The sequence below is a fragment of the Furipterus horrens genome, unplaced genomic scaffold, assembly GCF_987537825.1.
Source record: "Furipterus horrens unplaced genomic scaffold, mFurHor1.1.pri manual_scaffold_9, whole genome shotgun sequence".
Lineage (NCBI taxonomy): Eukaryota > Metazoa > Chordata > Mammalia > Chiroptera > Furipteridae > Furipterus > Furipterus horrens.
In genome coordinates, this window is record NW_028327179.1 from 49,229,110 (window position 1) to 49,253,859 (window position 24,750).

General features: G+C 37.7%; 1 protein-coding gene and 1 pseudogene across 1 annotated transcript in view; one reads left to right on the forward strand and one right to left on the reverse strand.

Annotated features, from left to right (window-relative positions):
• FBXL13 (F-box and leucine rich repeat protein 13) overlaps positions 1-24,750 on the reverse strand; it is a 311,775-nt gene that overhangs the window by 261,427 nt on the left and 25,598 nt on the right. The window contains 4 exon segments of the mRNA XM_090286732.1: positions 6,134-6,301; positions 12,119-12,228; positions 14,000-14,154; positions 14,894-14,961. Of these exon segments, the coding sequence (XP_090142858.1) occupies positions 6,134-6,301; positions 12,119-12,228; positions 14,000-14,154; positions 14,894-14,961 (501 nt within the window).
• Positions 4,284-4,560, forward strand: LOC150001709 (small ubiquitin-related modifier 2 pseudogene; annotated as a pseudogene).

Below are 24,750 nucleotides of genomic sequence, written 5' to 3' on the forward strand. Positions count from 1 at the left end.
ATTTCTAGTTATCCTTTGTTTTGAAGTAGTTGTATTCCTCTCTAGTTGTAGAGGGAGACCTAGCGTGTCCGTCTAAGCCTCCATCTTGGCCGGAAGTCTCACCAATTTACATTTTCATCAGTAATGCATAGGGTTTCCCTTTTCCTCTTCCTCACCAAAACTTATTTTTTGTCTTTTTTATAACAGCCATTCTGACAAGTGTGAGGTGATATCTCATTGGGGTTTTGATTGCATTTCCCTGATATTGAACATCTTTTCATGTGTCTCTTGGCTATCCATGTATCTTATTTGGAGAAATTTCTATTCAAATCCTCTGCCAATTTTTAAATTGGATTGTTTTGGACTTCTACTTTTGAACTATAAGAGTTCTTTGTATATTTTTAATATGAACCCCTTATCAGATATATGCTTTGAAAATATTTTCTCCCATTAGGTATGTTGTCTTTTCAATTATTTATTTGTTGTACAGATGCCATTTAGTCTTATCTAGATGCACTTGTTTGTTTTTAATTTTCATACTATTTTTGTTAAGTATCTTAACATCTGAGAATTAAAAGAAAAATAAGAAGCATATTTAATTAGTACAAAAGATTTCTTTGTTGAGCAAGGAACCCCTTGCTTATTTTTTCTTTTTCTTTTTCTTTTTCTTCACTTTCCTTTTGGTAAAGTTGTTCATCCTTTAACCTGATTGATTTTCTTCATAGTATTTAGTTCTACACAGCATGTTCTTTTGTATTTGTTTACTATCTGATTCTTCACACTAAAATATAAGCCCCAGGAGAGCAAGACTATTTGTCTAATCCGCTGCTATTTCCCCAATACCTAAAACAGAGCCTTGTGCATTATAGGCATCTGATATAATAGTTAAATAAATGAAACAAAATCTTGATTGAGTGCCTGCTTGTGCCAATTTCTTAGATGCTGAGGATCAAGAAGTAATCAAAACAAATATAATCCCTGAACCCCAAAAACATATAATATATGGGGGAAGACAAAAAAAACAAGATGTTGTTTAAATAATAGCCATTTACAATGAGAAATGCTATGAAGGAAAAGAACCAGGCAACATAGTAGGCATTAAATTCATATTGGGTAGTTAAGAGAGGTCACATTGATGGGTGACATTTAAACTGGGATGTAAAGAAAGAAAAAAACCTAGTCAAGTTAACAGTGAGATTGAAAAGAGTTACAAACAGGACAAGAACATGAGCAAAACCCTCTAGGATTTTCTGCATTCACTCCTGGCATTTTCCTCTTCTGGGGTGTTTGTTTCCTTCCAAGATTTAGAGATGTTTAAAGCTATAATTGATCCTAGAGGCCATCTAACCCATCCTCCTCTCATTTTACAGAAGAAACTCCAAATACATTCTCTTTGCTAGAGATTTTCAGTCTTTAAACTGAGGTTGCGAGAAGTAAGATGCTATGTGGGAAATCAGCGTGCCAGCAGGGCTAAGTTTAGAAGCCAGTCTTCATGACTTGCCACCCAGTGGCTTCATCATTGAGTCATCTAAATTCAACATATTAATAATAGTGGCTTCTACTGAGAAATGACAATATGCTGGGCAATGTTCTAAACACTTCATATGTATTAATTCATTTACTCCTTACAACAGAAAATGCAAGAAATATTATTATTATCCCAGCAAATAATACAGTTTAGAAATAATAAGATTAAGCAACATGCCCAAGGTCACACAGCTGGTGACAGAACCTGCCACCCAGACTCCAGAGCACACTTTCTCAATATCCATGTAGCTGCTTCTCTCTGTGGTGTAGTTTTTCATCGTACAAATGGATGGATCATTTTGCAAGGGTGATTCCAATTAATGTGCATCTTGTACAAATTAAAAGTCATTAAAACTTTATAGTAAGATCATTTATACACTACTTAATTTAGATAGCATTGCTGATTACTGACATGATGAAAGCAGGGTCTATGGGCACAGCAATCTTCTACCAAAAATAAACTGATCCTAAACCAGTTTTTAGATGTTTTGCTTCACTTGCTTTTTCACCCCACCACAAATCAAGCCAACACACTTACAGTTCCTTGATAGGACAATGTGACTTTGGAAACTTCCCACATGCCTATGAAACCTGGAAACCTCTGCTTTGCTGAATTGAGGTCAGACTGACCCCTGAGTTTATCAAAACATGGATTCAAAAAGCCATTGCAAATACTCTTTTGTTTAGCAATTTTAAGTAATTTAATCCAAAAAGCCTAAACCATCTGGTTCTTCTCCTGCAACATGGTTTGAGTTTTAACAGCTATCCAGGGCTTTGCTGGTTTATTTTTTCATGTGAGAAGATGAATCACCAACACTACAAAATCTGAAGGTGATTTTATAACATTTTGCAAGTCTATATGGTATATACCTTTTACAAATAAACAAAAAGTTGTAGTTTAAAATGAAAGGCAGCCCTAAGACATTACTTCTACTTTTAAAACTAATCAAGCAATTTTATATTTTAAGACAACTGCATTACTTAACTATATTATTTAGACCCTCCAAATTCATCAACACAAGGCTTTTCTCTGCATTACTTGCCAAACTACACACATACAAAAAAAAAAAAAATTGCATTTTCACAGAAACTGGTCTTTGCCAACCCTCCCACTAGCTTTTAGTTTGACTGATAGTGTGTGAGCCCTACCATATGCTAACTAAGCAGCCTTTCCTAATGAGTAAGTGATACTAAAAACATGATTATAAAACAGAACCTGATTTGTTTTCATGAGCTGATGTAACTGAAACTAAAAATAAGGCCTACAGTATAAATCTGTTTTCCAAGAAAGTCCAATTTGTATCGCATTTCACATTGCTGTTTTTAATTATTCCTTCAAAACTTTAGGCAACCTAAATATACAAATATCAATTTATTTTAAAAATTAACACTTTCAAAAACTTAAAAAACTCACATTACATTTTTATGTTTTTACACAGTTGCTTCTCAAGTCCCTGATAATTAGCTGATCAAAGAAGTCACTAAGTAAAATGTCATTTTTAAACTATGATTTAAAAATTAACTTTGCAGACTTCCAGTCAAGATGGCAGCATAGGCAGATATGGCTCACCTCTTTGCACAACCACATCAAAATTGCAACTAAAATATAGAACAACCATCACTCAGAACCACCAGAAATCAAGTTGAATGGAAGTCTGACAACTATGGAATTAAAGAAACCACATCCATCCAGACTGGTAGTAGGGGCACAGCATGGAACTGATCTCTGACCTACATGTGGCAGATAAAAATTCGGGAGGGATATCTCAGGAGTGAGGGATCCCACCCCACACCAGGACCCCAAGCCTAGTGTTCCGGTGCCAGGAAGATAAGTCCCCACAACTTTTGGCTGCAAAAACCAGTACAATTGAGTTGGTGGAAGAAACTGCTGGAGCCCCAAGCAGTTCATTTTAAGAACCCACACATGGGCTCACCTACTCAGATTCACTCCCTCTGGGCTACAGTACCCAGGTGGCAGCTTGAAAGGCACCAATGGCATACAGGGAGAAACTGATGTCTGGCATCAAGGTGAGCAGAGGCCATTGTTTTTTTCTAAACCGTCCACCCACAAAGCAGAAAGCTGGTGCTATATCTGAGACTCCATCAACCTGGCCAACACCATTTGACCTGCTTTGGAGTTCCCCAGAGACACTCTCAACCCAACTTATGGACCCACCCAAGCTGCTTTTTCATATGAATGGCTGGTCTTGGCTCATGCTTTACAACTTCCTAAATCCTATTAAACAAGCAACAGCCAGCCTCAGTGAGTCCCAGGCATGGCACTAGCAGCAGTCAGCCTAGATTCACAGCATGGCTTTGCTTGGGAATCTCCAAGCCCAGCACAAGTAGCAGCCATCTCAGACTGCTTCATAGCTCAGGCAAGGTGGCCGCAGGCAAAACACAGGTGATGTCTGACCTCAGTTGTTATGTGTGATTCCAGACCGAATCTTTTTGCATTATTGGAGCATTACTAGAACAAGTGGAGAAATCTGAATTGGGTCTGAGGCTTTTGATGGCTGACTGTAAGAGAACGTCCTTCTTTACAGAAAATACACTGATCATATTCAGGGCAATAGGGTCTCATTCAGCAACTTACACTTAAGTTGCTCAGGAAAAATAGTTCTTTGTACTTTATTTGCAACTTTTCTGTAAGTTTGAGGTTGTTAAAAATAAAAATAACCTTCTTCTTCTACTCCTGGTTCTGCTTGTATGCTCGTTCACTTTGAACTTGGTATTACTTTTGCGAGGCAGCTGCTGATGAGACTCCATTGCTCACCATGGCTAATAAAAAGCCCAAAGAAGGAGACAAGACTGAGAACAACAATCATATTAATTAGAACGTGGCAGGGCGGGATGGTTCTGTGGCACAGTTTAAGATTACGAGGCACACACCTAATGAAAGCCTATTGTGAACAACAGGGTTTGTCAGTGAAGCAGATCAGATTCCAATTTGATGGGCAGCCAATCAATGAAATAGCCACACCTGCACTGTTGGAACTGGAAGATGAAGTTACAATTGAGGTATTTGAGCAGCAGACAGGAGGTATCCACTAAAAAGTGAGCCTGCTGCTTCACTTCAAAACTGTTCCTCCTGACCATGAAGACCTTCTCAATTAGAAAACTGCAATTTGGTTCTACCACATCCTGACTACTATAGTATGTAATAGTTTTCTCTATATAATGGAATGTACATGCAAAAAAATTAAGGAACAAATATATATACTAGATAAAATACAATTGACTGTTTAAAGCAAAAATAATAAATTACATTGTAGAGTTTATAAATACATAGAAATAAAATTTATGGTAATTGTATCATGAAGCACAGGAGAAGGAAAAGGAAAGCATACCCTTGTTAGGTTCTTACATTATATGTGAAGTGGTCAAAAACTATTTGAAGGGAAAATTTATAATAAGTTGAAAATGCATATTGTAAACCCTAGAGCAGCCACTGATAAAATAAAGAAACATAAGCAGTCAAAAGTGGAGGAGTTCAAAGACAAAAAGACAGCTAAATAACTATAGGAAGGAGTATGGTATGGCTTAGAAAAACAGATAAGAATGACATAGTAATGTGACACAAAAAGAGAAATAATTAGGGCCACAGTGACAGACTTTATTACAGAAAGCTTTAAAAGTTTGTTCATCAAAAGATTCCACAGGCAAAATTGAAAGCAAATGTCAGATGTAGGGGTGGGGGAATCTCAAATATATTCCAGACAAAGGGTTCTTATTACCAATATGTTAAGAGCTATTATAAACTAGTGAGAAAATTATAGAAATACAAGTTTTAAAAAGAATAAGATATGAGCAGGCAATTGATAAAGATTGAATAATGAGCAAAAATATCTTCACCCTAACTTCAAGATATACATGTAGTGCAAGATTAGGTAGATACAGATAGATATAGTTTTAGACCTTGTTCCCCCAAATAACTTGAGCTCAATTCTGTACATTTAGAAGGGTGGATTTAATACATGGGATTTTATAATGTAAAGCTGCCATCAACCAGAATAAGTTGCAATTTTACAACTCTTCTACCATTTATCAGGCAGTCCCAATCAGTGGAAATTACTTATCCATTAAAATAGGACAGAATATAACCAGTATTTGGGATTAGGGCTTATTTTCCAGAGGTCAATTCAATGAGTTGGAAGATATAAATATATGATTCTTGTTTTTTATGAATTCACAATCAAAGGAAGAGAAATCATATGCATAAATTTTTAACTAACTGAAAGTTGCAATAAGACAAGCCCCATGGACATTCCAGAGTGGAGGCATAACTTTAAGATTAAATAATTAGAAATTAGGGATTAAAAGGTAAGCACTGGGTATCTAAAATATGTTGCATCTTAAATGATAATCTGTGTTTGAAGGAGGAAGGAGAAACATTCTTTTCATCTTATTTCCTACAGCTCTTATTTTCCTACAGTCTCCATTTTTGACTGTTATTTTTATCTAATGGCCATGCAAATCACTGGACTCCAAAAAATGAGATAGCCCACAGCTAATTTAAAAAATACACTTCCCCAAAATATGATTTCCATTATTTACGTAAGGTCCATAAAACCACTCTTTAAAGAAACATTGTGAAAATAAGTAGTTAAGACAAATTCATACAAACCTGCAATACTGCTTTTTCTGGTAATAGTGAAATGTCACATTTAGGAATCTCACCCACAAAAGAATTTTCAGACATACTTTGTTCAGGAGAAATGACTTGATCTTCAACAGCTCTTTGGTATTTTATCTTGCTTCTCCATTTTTTCAACTGAATTTCATGTTTTAACAACTGCCATGAAAATAATTTACAAATTCCATGGAATTGTTATAAGGGTTAAATGAGATGATATATATATAAAGCACAATGCTTGAAACAATGATAGTAAGTATTAAACATTATTATTATCATCACTACATAAATTATCATTATCCAGAGCATGTTTAATATTCTGTGAACCACCAAAGCATTACAGATTGTTTCTATTAGTTGTCATACAATGTTGGCACAGGCAACCACCTTGAAAATGTGGTCCAGCCTTCTCTTTTATAAACAAGAAAACTGAAGCCCACAATGTCAAGATTCTGGTGACAACAAAACCAGTAGTTGGGGCATGAAATGGAGGTAGTTAGCACAGAAATCAAAAGGAGAGTCGGAAAGAAAGAATTTGGGGATTTGTCTAATGTATCATTACAGAAAGTCCCAATTTTAACTTTTCAAACAGTCTTGAAAATTACATAATAAAGGAAAAAGCCTTGAGGGTAAATAAGTGTTTCACCCATTCACACACAAACATACACATACACATTTTTATTTTAATATATATGTGTATTAGAGCCTAAGGAAGAGCATGTGTTGGAAAACAAGCACATAGAAATGTTCTGTGAGTCTCCTTCCAGCACACACCGACCATCCTCACTCTACCCAAGTGCCTGAAGAATGATTGTGAGGCCCAGAAATCATATAGCCAGAAGAAAACACTTTCTCTAAATACCAATTAACTAAACTACCATATGTTCACACATATGTGAACATATGTGTCCTCCAAAATTCATATGTTGAAATCCTAACCCTCAAATGTGATTGTGTTGGGTGGTGGGACCTTTGGGAGGTGATTAGGTCATGATGATGGAGCCCTCATGAGTGGGATTAGTGCCCTTATAAAATGACCCCAGAGAACTCTCTCCTCCCCTTGGGAAGTCAGAGGTCTACAACCTGGGAGAGGGTCCTCACCAGAACCCGATCATGCTGGCATCTTGGTTGTGAATTTCCAGCCTCCAGAACAATAGGAAATAAATGTCTATTCTTTGTTAGCCCCCCAGCCCGTGGTGCTTTGTCACAGTAGCCCGACCGTCTTTTGTTGTTAGTGGTTTTGTAGAGTTTGTGTAGGATGTGGCAAAGAGCATTGACCTGGAGACAAGGGATCTGGGTTTTGTCCTCCTTGTCTGTAACTGGCAGTGTGACATTCTTGTCACCTGTCCTGGCCACAGTATTCTCACTAGATGTCCTCCAGCACCCCTTCTAATCCCAACATTTTAAGACTCTCTGTTTCTATTTTTTCCAGTTTTCTCTAGGGAGAATTATAAAATGAAATATTCAACGTCTAACCCTTTCTGAATGTCTACAAAATCCCAGGGGGTTAATAAGAAGCAGTGGCTTCCCGATTTGTAGTAATTGCCAATTTCTACGGTGTAAATAACCTCACCACGGCTGATTCCTAGCCATCAAGGTTGAAATTTAACAATCAGCTGCTATGAGCTGACTGCGGCGCACCATGGGGACCCAGCCTCCTTGTCCATCCTGAGAGAAGCGGGGCGTACACAAAGAGGGACAGAGTTGCTCACTTGTTACCTTGGCTCTGTGCCTGGCTATTGGGAAAGGTCATTGTGGACATCAGAAAATTACAGAAGATTAGCATTGAAATGTGTGGTTGAACACTGAGAATAGGGTTGATTCCTCTTTATCAGGATGTCTGATAACTCTCTTGGGGCTTTCTGCCAGAAAGGTGTCATTCCCTTATGCTTGTAGAAGGGCACGCAATGACACGAAGAAATTAGATTGCCAGTAAGAAGTGTTCCAAGGAGAGAGACAATCATTCCCCATGTGCCAGAGGGAAGACAGTTTGTGAGTGGAGGTAGGGTTTAAGATTATGTTCAGAGGAGTCTCTCTTATTTAGTTTTATGCTTATTAACTAAGATCAACCTTTTATTCTGGGCTGGTATCTCTTTCCTACAGGTATGTCTTCATCTCTTCTGCAGTTTCTGAGGGCTAGTACTCAAATTTTTTCTGCTTCTGTTTAAAAAATTAATCCCCAGGATATGCTCAGAGAGGGACTCATATTTCACTCTTCTTTCACCAATAATTGAAAGCATAATGGAAGGTAATAGGTCCAGTTCTGCAGCAGCCAGTGAGTTATAATGAGAACAGTCTTATGCCCTGGCCCTGGGCTGTGTACTAACTGTAAGAATCTGAAGTAGAAATGGTGTTCTGTACATATTCTGTTTCAGAAGGGGGACACCAGGGCCACGTGGGGCCCAGTCCTCAGTGAACTTGACATATCAATAGACCCAGGGCTTAGCAGAGCTGCAATGTCAAGCGAGGGTTCAATTTGCAGATGCCAAGTGCCGAAGACTACGCAGCAAGTCTGGTATAATGCACAGCCCTGCAGTTCTTTGTTCCTTTACCAGGACAGCATTGAGCAGCCGCTAAGGTTTGTCACCTGGAAACTATGCAGGTGAATTATGGGTCTGTATGTGGGTCGACTAGGAGGCAAGGGACAGGGACCCTTACCCAAAGGTAAGTAACCCTTGACATAACCTCAGCCATCCATCTTCTATGTGAATGTTGTTGGGCTCATGGGAAATCTGGCAAGACTAGGTCAACTAGCTCAATGAACCTCATTGTCTTAATGGACAGACACACCTCCCCCTCAGATGAAAGCACTCATTCCATCTTTTCTGGATTGTGGATGAGGATGCCAGGAATAATTGGTGCCATAAGGATTTGCCTGAAAGGTGGAGATGAAAATTAGCTAGTGTGTGAAGAAGTGTTTTAATGAGAAGGGGAGCCTACAAAATGCTGCCTATGCTGGGATTATGCTCGTTGCAAATATTTGTACCAACAGATAAAATCTGAAAGTGGGTAGAGAGAAATGAAATTTAAGGTAGGCTGGCAGGATTGCAAGTGGACATTTTACAAACTTTCCTGATTTTGTGATGTTGTTTGAATATATTTAAATCTTTTGTGAAAAGGATTTTCAATCTTCACAGAGAACAAAATGAGCTGGATTTTCCCTGGAAAAATTGAAATCAAATATAAGGACGAATTTCCCTGTGGAATACATAGATCCTGAGAAGTGCGTATAGCAGAACGGAGAAACCACCTTGAAGAATGAGATCCCCACATCACCAAGTGGAGAGTGCTGGCCTCTGGCAGGGGTGGGGTGCAGGGGGGAGGGTAAACCAGATGGCCGCTGACGAATTCTCCCATCTGGAGATAGTGGTTCTGACACACTGTATTAACTGAGATGCAAATGTGACTCAGTCACTTGGTGGCAGAGCCGTAAATAGGCAAGTTTATAAAGTAGGGAAAGACCAACTCTGATGGCTGCCTCAGATGTCAAGGTGCGTTTCCCCCATTCCTGTAACTGCTCTAGCTACAGTAGTTAGAAACCAGATTAATCAGTCCTGGCCCGGGGTTAGCCTACCGTGAGAACTTTGCAGAGACTCTTGCAGTCATAAGCATCTTAAATAACCCAAAAGAACACCTCTTGAGCACAGAGAAAGACATTCTAAGCAGTTTTCTAGAGTGGCAAAGTTTTCTTTCTCCCTTCATCCCTCCCTCTCTTTCCTTTCTTCCTTCCTTCTTTCCTTCCTTCCTTCCTTCCTTCCTTCCTTCCTTCCTTCCTTCCTTCCTTCCCTCCTTCCTTCCTTTCTCCTTACCCAAGGACATTTTTTTCATTGCTTTTAAAGAGAGAGGAATGGAGAGAGAGAAAGAAAGAGAGAGTGAGAAGAAAACATCAATTGGCTGCCTTCTCATATGCAGTTGGAACAGAGATAGAACCTGCAACCTGGGTATGTTCCCTGACTAGGAATCGAACTCATGACCTTTAGGTCTATAGGATGATGCTCCCACCAACTGAGCCACCTGACCAGGGTGGAAAGAATTTTTTTTTTTTTTTTTTTTTTTTTTTTTTGCCACCATGGGGGGATCACCCTGGCCATTCTTCTGTTCCAATGTTCTCCAGTGTATACTGTTTTGCCCTGGCTGGTTTAGCTCAGTGGATTGAGCGTCGGCCTGTGAGCTAAGTGTCGCTGGTTCGATCTTCCAGTCAGGGTACATCAGAGAAGGAAAACTCTGACTCCAAAAAACCTCCGCTGCCTTGCGGCATACCTCTTCAGGGGAAAGGCTAAGGGAGTAAACCCCGACAGAAAATCCGGAGCCGGAGTCCCTAAGGCGGTTTGACGTTGTAGTCAACACCGGCAACTCCTGCGGCGCACCTGAAGCCAAGCTGTATCGACTCCGTCTTTCCCTTGGACCCTTCAGCTGCGAAGAGAGGGGGGGTCTGCTGCATGGGCAACAGCAGACCCTCCATATTACCCTGCCCAGGCTCTGTAGCTTCAGCGTCATCACAAGATGTCGATTCAACACGGGAGGAGACAGATACCATGTCACTCCCGAGTCGGACTGCACAGCCATTCTCGGCGGTGCAGATAGACTCTTAAGAAGCTACACCATCGTCTCTCGAGACGGACGGCTGCCGACAACGAAACTACCATGCACATTAAGGATAATGCTATGATTTTATATGTAATATTTATTATTATATATTAATATATATCTACTGTGTGCAAAACATTATGCTCAGTGTAAGAGAACAATACTGTCTGCTCTCAGGGGTGTTCACTTTAATGGAGGTATGCAAGGGACAGATTGGTCATGTACTGTTTGTTACCTATTTCTCCATTAGACAATCAATGGTCAGAGTAGGTCTGGAGTCAAAACTCTAGGATACACCAAGTGGTAGAAAACACTGAATGGGAAGACTTAAAACAGTGGTACCCAAAGTATAACTACTTAGTTTGAAACATTGAAAATGTAGTCCACAAAAGCTGAATGCTAGAGAATATCCTGCAACCAGTTCAATACCAGTAGATAATAAACTTCTAAGGAGCAAGAACTGTGCTTTAGACATCTCATATCCACCACAGACTCTAGCACTGTTTCAAGCACTATGTGAGCAATAAATCTTTTCATATTCTCTTTTCAAAGGTGTGTAGTATCATCAGTCTCAACACCTGAACCAGTTTTGGATGGGAGGCATTCATCCTGCCTTCCTTTCACAGGGGCAACCACAAAACAGAAGGCGTAATTTCTTCCTATTTTTCTCCTTCTTCCTATTCTAACTATGCATTTCAAAGAGTATTAATAATGTAACTATAAAAATTTCTAGCATGTTTTTATATCTAATCCTTGAGTTACTATGAATAGTCTAAAACATTAAATAATATATTAACTACTTAAGCAAGCTAGAGATATTTTTAAGTTTGGAGGAGTTTGCTTGGGTTCTCCTTTTAATTGCTTTAATTGCTAGTGGGTGTCCCAGTTAAGAATGATTCCTTAAGCTTAGCAATTTAGTAATTTTAAAAATAATTTAACATTAAGGCTATAATTTATTAAATTGAATGTTTAAAAGGAATAAATAGCAATTTAATCTCTCTAGAAAAAAATAAATTTATTCATTCTTTATCATTTATTCCTCTATAATAATCATATCACATAGTCTCTCTTCCATTTTAAATATCTATATTCATCTAAATACTTGCTTAACAAATTCTTAGTATTTTTATCAATAAATTTAGACAAAATGTTAAAAGATTTTTCATTGATGTTCATAGTTGAAAAGAAACAACAGAATTTATTAGGAAATCTTGTGGGTAGCTGAAGTGAAACTTAATTTATTAAGTTAGCAGACAAGGACCCCATCTAAAGCATGTAATAGTCAGAATATTAATACTTTCCACACATAGTATTATTATCTGAGGCAACATCATCAATATAACAGCAAAATTTAGTTTCTAAAAAAATTAAGTTTCTAATATAATGTACCAGATCTTCTTCTCTCTTTTGATACTTCTGTCTTGCCTTAACCCTCCATTTAGTTAGGGTAATTATTAGCTTGTTATAGTGAAATATCTGTTGTATCCGCAATAGCATATCTGAAAAACATTTATTAGATTACTATATATAGTTAAAGCTATTTCAGAAAAAGTGTTTAATATTCTATCATGTTAATAATATAAACCAATATTATGTCTAATAGTTTTTGTTACATTTTAATGACATTAAAATTAATTACTTTTCAAAACAGTAGATAGTACTCCTGAGACTATCAACCTTTAAACATCACCTTTTCTCTTAGATTAAGATATAGATACAATAAAATGTCAAGATGTGTATGTACTGAGGTCTGTCCAGAAAATGTCCAGTCATTGTTAATACAAGAACAGCTTGCGTGACATTAATATGATCTGACAGCCAAAGAGAATGACTGGAATGTGCATGTGTAAACAATAACGACTTCACTGTACTAATCAGTGAGGGCAGTAGATGCCATTGAGTGAGCATGTGTCCTGTGTGGCTGTCGCATTCAAAATGACTCAGCAAGTAGAACAACAAATCTGCATCAAATTTTGCGTTAAGCTTGAACATTCTTCTGTGGGAACTATTCAGATGATTCAGAAGGCAGCAGCTATGGGCAACTGGTGATTGGCAGCTTCATCATGACAATGTGCCTGCTCATGCATCATGTCTCATGCACAGGTTTTTGGTGAAATATAAAATACCCAGGCAACTCAGTCCCACTACAGCCCAGATTTGGTGCCCTGCAACTTCTGGCTTTTCCCAAAACTGAAATCGCCTTAGAAAGGGAAGAGCTTTCAGACTGTTGATGAGATTCAGGAAAATACAACAGGAGAGCTGATGGTAATTGGGAGACCTGTGTGAGGTCCCAAGGTGCCTACATTAAAGGGGACTGAGGAGTCATTGTACTATGTACAATGTTTCTCGTATCTTGTATCTTCTTCAATAAAATGTTTCTATTTGTCAGAGTACATGGCTAGATACATTCTGGACAGGTAATTTCTTTTCTAAACAATTCTGTTCTTTGTAAAACCAGGACTTCAAAGTTGATTCATAGAAATACAATTATGAAGTAGTGTTCTGATTTAGGTAAATGTCCTCTGATTAAATAGATTGCCCAAAGCTCAAATACAGGGGCCAGGAAGAAGGACGACTGAGGCAGGCCTGAGGACACCACTGACAGAGGGCAGTGGCTTCTTTGTTGCAGCAATTGTTTCCTCTCAGAAATAGAGCCCATTTCCCTTATGTTAAAACCTTCAGAGTATCTACTCTGTCAGCAGCTGATCAAGAGGAAATGATTGTTTGATTTGCTGCAGCCATAAAAAAATCAATATCTGGTGAACTGGATAAAATCTAAGTAAGAGCCTGGAGTTCTCTATTCCTTCTCTTAAGATCATATACATGCACTGTCTACTCCTTACAAGTATAAAGGGTTTAAGTAAAAGAAAATTATTATTCTTTAAGTTTCCTCATGTTTTCCATTGAATGAAATATCTATAAAGAATTTAGAGTGCTCTACAAAAAATAGTCAATTTTGGTATCTATCTATAATATGCCAACTATTATATTTAAAAAGCTCATAGTAGATCCCTATTTATATTTATATTTGCGTGTACATCACAAAAATACATATAGAATTTTAATTTAAATATACCTGTTTTCTATTACAAAAAAACCTCTGAGACAAATCTTATTAAATATTTTAATCCATGGCTTTATATTTCATGACAATTTTCTAGAAATAAAAATAATAAATTTTCTAGTATAAAATATGCTTAACCGTTAAGTTTTTCTTTTATTCTTGAATCCAAGAATACAGAAAATAATTGCTACTATGTAAAGATTTACCTTTAAGTTGTCCTTTTTGATCTTTCACATAAGAGTGCCAGTGATGAAGTATGTATTTTTGAAGTCTGAAATTGTTATATTTTGTTGCTCTTTCCATTTTTTTAGCCAGAATGTCATCTTCATTTGCCTGAGGTATTGCTAGGTCTTTCCAACTGCTATAGGCAGAAAATAGAGAAAATAATATTTTAATGTTATAGTAATACATTATTAAACAAACTGAGAAAGAGAAAAAGTAATATTTCCTTTACCTCCTCAAAAACCACAGCATAGAAAGAAATTGTTAAATTATTTTTATTGCTTTATTTCTAGCTAGTCCTTGCATTTCCTTTGAGCTTGCACTTCCCTTTTAAATCTAAAAAAAATTTATAGAGGGAAAACAGACCTGACCTAGACTAATTTTGCATCAAAATCTCTCTGCATCTGACACATGGCTGTCTTTCTTCATTTCACTTCATAAGAATATGTGTCTTACTGTAGAAATACTAACATTCAAATATATTTGGTTCCAATGTGCCAGCCCAGACACCGCTAAAGATGTTATATAACATACATAGGATTTACAAAGATTACCTTCATAAAATTTTTTTAAAAAGAAATATAAATTCCAAAACATACCCACTTCAAAGGTTTCAGATAAAAGAATTATGAACCTATATTTTCAATTTTGAAGTTTTATTTTTAAAAAAGACAAAGTGATACCTTGAAGAGATAAAGAACATATTTTAAGTAAATGAAAGCCAATTAAATATAAAAGAAAGAAATAAAAATTGTGGAGACATGATTAAATAGATAAGATCAGCACAACTGGCCAAAAGTGAGCTTTTCTTTATATGGAAACTATCAAGAATAAAAACAAAAAGAGAATAAGATAGTATATAAAAATCACATTCTTACCAAAAGTGGGTCTTTACTAAATGTCCAGTATAAAAAGTACATGCTTTTATCATCAATTCTGGAGTCATCTAAAATAAATAAAATAACACACATTAGAAATAAATGCATTGCACAGGCCACCTCTGAGAAGTATGCAGGAAAATGAGCTCAATGGTTGCATCTGGGGAGCATAACTGGGCAGTAAGGAGACAGAAACAGACTGGAAGAATTATACATAATTTATATAATTTGGAATTTCATTGTGTGTGTCTATTACCTTTTTTTTTTTAAGTTAAAATTGGAGCTTAAAATTTTCCCATTTTATCGCACTTACTTTAAGGCATCTTAAGGTAAGTACAATGGCACTATTATTATTTTTATTTTTTGCAAAATAATACATTTTTAAGTATACTTTATTGATTATTTTGTTACAGTAGTCCCAATTTTTTTCCCTTTGCTCCCCTCCGCTCAGTACCCCCCTTCCCTCTAGCAATCCCACCCCCCTTTGTTCATGTCCATGGGTCATACATATAAGTTCTTTGGCTTCACCCTTCCCTATATTATTCTAACTTCCCGCTGTCTATCTTGTACCAAATAATTATGCTTCTTAATCCCTGCACCATTTCCCCATTTCTCCCTCTCCCCTTCCAGCTGATAACCCTCCAAATGATCCCCATACCTATGATTCTGTTCCTATTCTGGTTTGCTTAGCTGGGTTTTGTTCTTATTTTTTAGATTCAGTTGTTGATAGTTCTGAGTGTGTTGTCATTTTAATATCCATAATTTTGATCTTCTTTTTCTTAAGTAAATCCCTTTGACATTTCATATAATAATGTCTTGGTGATGATGAACTCCTTTAGCTTTATCTTGTCTGGGAAGCACTTCATCTGCCCTTCCATTCCAAATGATAGCTTTTCTGGACAGAGTAATCTCGGTTGTGGGTCCTTGCTTTTCATCACATGGAATACTTCATGCCAGTCCCTTCTTGCTTGCCAAGTTTCTTTTGAGAAGTTAGCTGATAGTCTTATAGGCACCCCTTTGTAGGTAACTCTCTGCTTTTCTCTTGTTGCTTTCCAGATTTTCTTTTTATCTTGAACCTTTGGCATTTTAATTATGATATGTCTTCATGTGGTCCTCTTTGAGTCTAGCTTATTTGGGACTCTCTGTGCTTCCTGGACTTGTATGTCTATTTCCTTTGCCAGATTTGGGAAGTTTTCCTTCATTATTTCTTCACATAAGCTTTCAATTTCTTGTTCTTCCTCTTTTCCTTCTGGCACCCCTATGATTCACATGTTGGCATGTTTAAAGTTGTTGCAGAGGTTCTATGCCTCTCCTCATTTTTTTTTTCAATTCTTGCTTCTTCATTCTGTACTGGTTGACTGTTTTTTTCTTCCTTATGTTCCAAATCATTTATTTGAACCCCAGTTTCCTTTCCTTCACCACTGGTTTTGTGTGGATTTTCCTTTGTTTCATTTAGCATAATCTTTGCTTCTTCCCTTATGCATCTGCCATACATAAGCATATTTGTCAAGCCTGTGAGCATCTTTATCACCAGTGATAAACTCTGCATCTATTGGTTTGGCTATCTCCTCATTTGTTAGATTGGTTATCTCCTCATCACTTAGTTCTCCCACTGGAACCTTGATTTGTTCCCTCTTTTGGGCCATACTTCTCTGTCTCCCCATTTTGACAGTCTCCTGTGTTTGTTTGCCTCTGTGTCTTAGGTAGAGCTGTTTCTCCTGTTATATTGTAAGGGGCGGAGCCTTAGGTATTCATCAGTACAGGACGACCCATTTCACCACGTTGTGGCATTGTATGTGGGGGAGGGGTCTCAGAGGGAACAATGCCACTTGCTCAGCACTCGCCCCTTTTTCAGGCACCTCTCCCACTTTTGTGTGGGACCGGCGCCTCTCTAGCTGTTTTGCTGGCTGTTGTTCCAAGAGTGGGTGGGTCTGTGGATGTTCTAGGACCATGGGGGATCACGGGGGTCCTTTAAACAAGCAGACTCTACTGAGAGACAGGCAGTTTTTCCTGCCTCTGCCCCAATTCCCACTGGTTTGTACAGTCAGAAGCAATGTGGTTTTATTTTCCCTGGCGCTGGGACCATGAGCTGCGTGGTCTGGTGCGGTGCTGGGAGCACTCCCCAGGTGTCCCTCCCTAGTTTTTAAAAGGTGTGACCAGGCTTTCTGCTGACCTGCTGCTGCCACTACTGCAGCCACCACATCGTGTCCTTCCGCCCCGGCTCCACCCCTCCTGCCTGTCTGGATGAGTATTTCTTCTTTATTTTTTTGTTTGTTGGATTTACATGCAGCTCAGTTTTCTGGAACTTCTGCTTGTCTCTAGTTTTGAGGTAGTTGTATTATCACTTTTTAGTTGTGGAGGGAGACACAGTGTCTGTCTAGGTTTCCATCTTGGCCGGAATTTGGCATTATTATTATCAGCTGTATTGATAGGATTGTAGAGTTGTGGGTCTGCTGGTCACTGTGTCATTATTAAATTGAATGATTTTGCCTTCTCAAGAGTATAAGATGATATTTTTCTTTAAAAAAAAAAGCATACAGAAATCATTCAGTTATCAAATGGAAATAGAAAACCACATAAATATGATCTCACCTGTAACAGGAACCTAATGAACAAAACAAACAAATGAGCAAAACCAAACCAGAGGCAGGGAAGCAAAGAACAGATTGACAGTGACCGGAGAGGAGGGGGGAGAGAGAGGGGAGAAGAAGTGGGGGACAGAAGGGGAAGGGTCTAATCAAGGAACATGTATAAATGACCCATGGAAATGGACAACAGAGTGGGGGTATACTGGGGCAGCGGGGCAGTGGAGAGCAACAGGGGGGAAATTGGGACAACTGTAATAGAACAATAATAAAAATAAATTAAATTAAAAAGTCTAAACTGAGAAATATGCTGAAAAAGATGCAAATTTATCACTTGTAACTCTTCATAATAATACGCATTAATATGTGGGTATGGCTAAGAATTGCTAAAATTGTCTGTACCTCCTATCCATTCTTTAATATATTAACACATTTATTACATGTACATGGCTACTGTAATGTACTAATCATGTATATTTTCTCTTATGGTATTGCCACCTTCTTTTACCATATGAAAACACAAACATATGTTTACATCTATTTGATGTAGAGATGTTTCGTTCAAATCTATTCCACCTGCCCCAAATTCTGAATTCTATTTTTTGAAGTCAACCCTTTTTCATCTTTGCACATTGTAATCTTTGGTAGTAATCATGGATTTATTTCATGCATACAACAAAGGCCCTTGTGCCCCCTTATAGACTGCTTCATGTTCAAAGACATTTGGAAATACTCACTGTTGATGGAGATTATATGCAAATTATTCTGTGGTGAGGGAGAACATAAATCACTAAAGTCATTCTTTACTAAACTATGCTAAATTCTGGTTTGGGGGGTGAGGTTGGGAGAGGAATCCAGGTAAGTAAAGTAAGAGTATTGCAGATACCAAAAATGTAATGAGGTGGCAGAGGCAAAGGCAATTTCACCTATATTTCTGTTTTTCAGCTCTGTTATTGGTCCCTCAATTTCTTAAGCCTAAACTTCTTTTCAGAAGATATAACCTGGAATGTGCAAATAAATACCTACACTAAATGACATAGTTCATAAAATATGAATATATTATACAGTCAAATAAATATTTTAAAATATTATGAAAATAATGACAGAAAAGAAAGTTATAATTCAGCCACTTGAACTTGATTTTCTAATGATCATCTCTTTAAATCAGCATAAAAGTATTATTTCTAGTCTATTGTTGAGTTTGTAATTGTAATATTCCCTTCTTTTAATACTTCTTTCCCCAAATTCTTGTTTTAATTTTACATATATTGTTCACCAAGTTAAAAAAAAAACTAATACAATTAAAATAACCACAATTTCCCCTCACTGTTGGCATCCTCTTGTTTTCTCCATTGGAAAAAGTACTTTAAGAGAACATCTCCAAGGGACTGGCCTGAAACAATGCTCCAGGACAGTCATGCCCCATCCCTGGCTTGTGGTTGAGCATGTGTCAGCTCCAAGGCAGCTCAGCAGCACCTCTGGCCAGTCTAAGCACCAGTCACATGCCAGTACACAGGGCAACATGTTTTTACTCCCAGTGCTCAAGTTTTTCACACTGATGCTCCAGCAGCATGCTTTCTACTCTCCACAGCCATTGTATATTGGTTAACTGCTTGTGACTGGAAAATATTCTCTGACTTTTTTATTCCATCTGTCAGTGCACAGCACAGAGTAGGAGCTCAAGAAATACGTATGGATGGATTGAATTAAATAACTGCCATCTGACCACTGTCTAATGAAGACATCTGACTTGGATGTCTTCAGAAAACTTTCTTTGTTAGAGTGATCACTGGGTAAGGTTTGAGCATAGAAGAGTCCAGAGAAAGGAGCACTATTTTGGCACCTTAAGGCTTTGTGGTTGAAGAAACCTGGAGCACCACTTAGTTAGACACTGAAGCTCTTGGGAGTCTAGAGCAGCAGTGTGAAGCTCCACCCTCAGATGGCTTCATGGTTTGGGACAGAGAAACTAAAGAGGAATTCTTGAATTCACATGGGACAGCTTTGGGATTCCCAGAAACAACTGATTGGAATATTAAGGGGAACCCAATCTGCTGTATTGTGAAGCTAGGGGCTAGAGGAAGTGAAATTTAGAATGTTACTATCAATACTGTCCTACTTGTATCCTAGGCTGGTGAAACCTGGGAAAATTTTGTCATAAGTGAAAATATAATGAAATATAATTAAAAATCATGAATGCTCATTTACAGATACAAATTTATGGTTTATTTATTTATTTGGGGGACCCCTGCTCTGTAACAATTCCTCCCTCTCAGACTTAAGACCCTTTTCAATCTTATAAAGGACAATGAGTGAAGGTCTCATACTCCTCTAGCTGCTTCAAGCTGGACATGGTCATCATTCTACCTACCCTTGGGTCCAGAAATCCCTAATAAGAGTGGGGGTGTGGAGAGGAGGGTGACCTTCCCACATGGGGAAGGATCTTGCAGACTCTAGGTCAGTTGGCTGTCCCCAGGCAACGACATGCTTGGTTTAACAAGCTGACATCCTTGTTGTATTCTGGGGGCAACAGATTTGGCAACAGGGTTAAAAGGCATCATTAAAACCATAACCACTAGATGATAAAAGGCAGAGATTACTTTTCAATGTCCCACATTAGGGAAAAAAAAGGCTTCTTTGGAGGAAGGTGTGCAAGGCATGTCACACCTGTCCAAAACCCTTTTGCCCACTATACTTAGTTTGGGCTAAGGGGAATATTTTAGATTTCAAATTTATGATTTTTTAATGTCAGTAGTAATTAGTCCCATTAATTTTTAACTTTGTAAGACACTGTATTTATTATATATGACAAAATTGATATATTTAAATAATACCTATAGGAAAAAGTTTACTTCTATAATATTTAAGGTATCTAGCATAATATTAGAAATCTGGTAAGACTGAAATGAAAAATAAAGGTAGATCTTTCATCACCACTAAAGTGGCATTACAAGAAATGTTAAAGGGAATTCTTTAGGTGGAAAAGAAAAGACCAAAACTATAAATAATAAAATATATATTTTTAAAAGTCTCAATAGGAAAGACAAACATATAATAAAGGTAGTAGACCAACCACTTATAAATCTAATATTAAAACAATTTAAAAAACAATAAGTACATACCTATCAATAATTACTTTAAATGTAAATGGAGCAAGTGCTTCACTCAAAAGACACAGGATAACTGAATGGATTAAAAAACAAGACCCTTACATATGCTGCCTTTATGAGATTCACTTCAGATCAAAAGACACATACATAGACTGAAAGTAAAGGGATAGAAAAATATATTTCACAGAAATGGAAATTTAAGAAAATCTGGGACAGCAATACTTGTTGAAGATGAAATAGACTTTAAAATAAAGGCTGCAACAAGAGACAAAGAAGGACCCATCAATTCCACTTCTGAGCACTTATCTGAAGAAAACAAAACATTAATTCAAAAATATATATATGCACCCCTATGTTCACTGCATTATTCACAATAGCCATGATATGAAAGCACCCTAGGTGTTCATCAGTAGAAGTAAGGATAAAGAAGAAATGAATATGTGTGTGTGTGCGCATGCATGCCCACACATAGTGGAATATTACTCAACCATGAAAAAAAATGAATTCTTGCCACTTGCAACAACATGGATAGACCTAGAGGGTATTATGTTAAGTGAAATAAGACTGAGACAAATACTGTATCATTTCACTTATATGAGGAATCTAAAAAAACTATACAAATGAACAAACAAAAAAATAGATCCATAGATACAGAAAAACTGATAGTTGCCAGAGGGGTGAGAAGATGGCCAGAAAGGTGAAGGGAATTAACAGGTACAAACTTATAACATAAATATGTCATGGGGACATAAAATACAGCAGAGGAAATACAGCCAATAAACACACAATAACTTTGTTGACAGATGGACACTGGACTTTTCATAGTGATCATGGTATAAAATGTCAAATCAATATGTTGTACACCTGAAGTTAATATAATATTTTATGTCAACTCGTCGTCGTCGGCAGCCGTCCGTCTCGAGAGACGATAGTGTAGCTTCTTAAGTGTCTATCTGCACCGCCGAGAATGGCTGTGCAGTCCGACTTGGGAGTGACACGGCATCTGTCTCCTCCCGTGTTGAATCGACATCTTGCGATGATGCTGGAGTGTCCTCTCCAGTGGAGCTGAAGCTACAGAGCCTGGGCAGGGTGATATGGAGGGTCTGCTGTTGCCCATGCAGCAGAACCCCCCTCTCTTCGCAGCTGAAGGGTCCAAGGGAAAGACGGAGTCGATACAGCTTGGCTTCAGGTGCACCGCAGGAGTTGCCGGTGTTGACTACAACGTCAAACCGCCTTAGGGACTCCGGCTCCGGATTTTCTGTCGGGGTTTACTCCCTTAGCCTTTCCCCAGAAGAGGTATGCCGCAAGGCAGCGGAGGTTTTTTGGAGTCAGAGTTTTCCTTCTCTGATGTACCCTGACTGGAAGATCGAACCAGCGACACTTAGCTCGCAGGCCGACGCTCAATCCACTGAGCTAAACCAGCCAGGGCTTATGTCAACTATAGTTTAGTTAAAAAGAGCTTTACATTCCAGGATAAAAAAATAAATGTAAATCATCAATTTCATATTATAATTTTGGAATTTCAGCATGTCCTAACAATTTTTCTTCTGGTGGGCAATTCCTTTTTCTGCTCAGTTAACCCTTAAATCAAGAAATTATATATTCAATTGTCTCAAGATATCTCACCATATTTTAAAACAGCATGACTTTACTTCATTCATGAACTTCATTAATATCCCACATATTATCATTCTAGAATAATACTAGCAAAAGATATAAGGTTTGTTATAAACTGAATATGTCTCCCAAAATTCATATATTGAAACCTAATCCCCAGTGTGATGGTATTTGGAGGTGGGGTTCTTGGGAGGTGATGAGGATGGAAGGGTGGAGCCCTCATGAATGGACATAGTGCCTTTATAAAAGAGACCCCAGAGAGGTTCCTCGCCCTTCTGCCCTGTGAGCTTATAGCAAGAAAATTGCAGTTTATGAACCACGAAGCAGCCTCACCAGATACCAAATTTTCCAGCACCTTCATCTTGGGCTTCCCAACCTCCAGAATAATGGGAAATAAATTTCTGTTGTTTATAACCACTTAGTGTATGGTATTTTCAAGATAACATCCTGAACAGACTAAGACAGGGTTTATAAACATGTGTTAAAAGCATAGTCTAATTTAAATCCCTCCCAACTCTGAACCTTTAGTTTTCATAGGCTGTAAAGTTTACAGATAATACATAACAACAGTAAAAAGAAACCATGTCTTTAATTCAGAAGTGAATGGTATCTGTAACACAGTACCATGGCATGGTATCAAGGATTGAATTTTTCATGATGAATTGGTCCCTTATTTTTTTATCTTCTGCAAATTATTTAAAAAGACTTTACTGCCCAATGGGCTTTTTGCATGGAGAGAAACACTCACTGCTATTTGTATGTTGGTGCTATATTTAATAAACATATTTAAATAAATACAATTTCAAAAACTGTTTTTTCTTAAACATGTAAATGTCTATTACAAATTTATTAAATACAGTCCCTGAAACAATTTAAATATAAATTTAAAATTTACAAATATGTTGTTTAGAACTCTCAAATGTCATACATAGCAAATAAACATACATAAATACCATATCATTAACTATTATTACTTACTTTACACTTAAATTTATCCTAAGGTAAACAACATGAATCTAGTTCATATCTTCATAATTTATACACTTCATTATTTGTATTCCTTCCAGGTTTCAGTAATACTTACTTTGATGCCTTCTCAGGAAATAATAATCAACTCAACCTCAAAAGAAAAGTAATGATTTTGCGAACCACCAAGGATATTGGATGTAGTTATCAACCAATTGATTCTTATTTGGGGCACAGGATCTGTCTGATTCTCCCAAATGATTAAAACCCAAGTCCATGGAGTCATAAGTTTCCTGCTCACAGTTCAGCTTTGTTTGTAACATCAGTAAGACATTTCAAGTCGACATTTTCCATTTAGATTTTAGGGTTTAGTTACACAATGCTCCCTGTGTTAACATTATTTTAAGTCACATAAGGGAGTGATCTCTTTGACATACTGAGAAAAGCAACAAGCAGGAGGCTGCTACTTCTGTGTAAGACATCGTAGAGGGGAGAATACAGAATATTTGCTAGTATTTTTCAAAAAGAAACGATGGAAAGAAATAAAGTAAAAACTACTAAAATTGATTACCTAGTGAAGGGAGGGAATACAGAGCATTAAAAGGCAGAAATACAAGTAATATTTCTCTGGATACTCCTCATTTTATTGTTTTGATTTTGCTGCCACATAATGTTATACATAATTGAAAGGAGGGAAAGATGACCATCGAAACAAACAAACAAACAAACAAAAACCAATTAATTTAGGTAACAAAAAATATATTATTTTACTGAAAATACCTGATAGAAAGTATACTAATTTGCAATCTTAAAGGTAAAAAGAATTGCATGATTTTCTTGACCTGTATTCAGTAGTTTGATTGTTAGTAGTCTTAAGGTATTGTTATTCTGAAACCATTATGTGTGCATTCTAGGATAAAACTAAATAAGCAATTATGTTCATGTCTATAGATATCAAGATTCATTAAAAGTGGGTCAGGACTTCCGGCCAAGATGGAGGCTTAGACGGACATGCTAGGTCTCCCTCTACAACTAGAGAGGAATACAACTACTTCAAAACAAAGGATAACTAGAAATTCCAGAAAATAAAACTACACGGAAGTCCAACATATGAAGTTATAAACCAGCGGTGCCATTTGGGCAGGTAAGAGTTAAAGAGGGCAGTGCTGTTTGCGGTGGCACCTGGACAACGGCGGGCGTCGAGGAATCCCGGATCCGTCAAGCCCCTGGCGGTGCGCGACTCCGGCGCTGGGGAGAGCGGCCGCTGCATCGCCTTGAACAGTGAGGCCCAGGGGGGCGGGAGGACGGATCCCGGTCTCCTAGCTGAATAACTGTGTGAATCCATCTTGGACCCCCGCCCCCACAGAAAGCACCACAGGGCTGCGAAATAGGTCCCGAACAGGCAGGCGCCGGCCGGTCGCTGATTTGTGACGCGTACACAGGCACTGCCCCCCCTACAGCCGGCCCAAGAAAACAAAACGCATCTGTCAAAATGAGGCAGACAACTATAGAAATCCTGGTGACACAACTCACCAGACAGCAGATAGAGAACCTGACAGATGAACAGATAAGAAACCTGTCA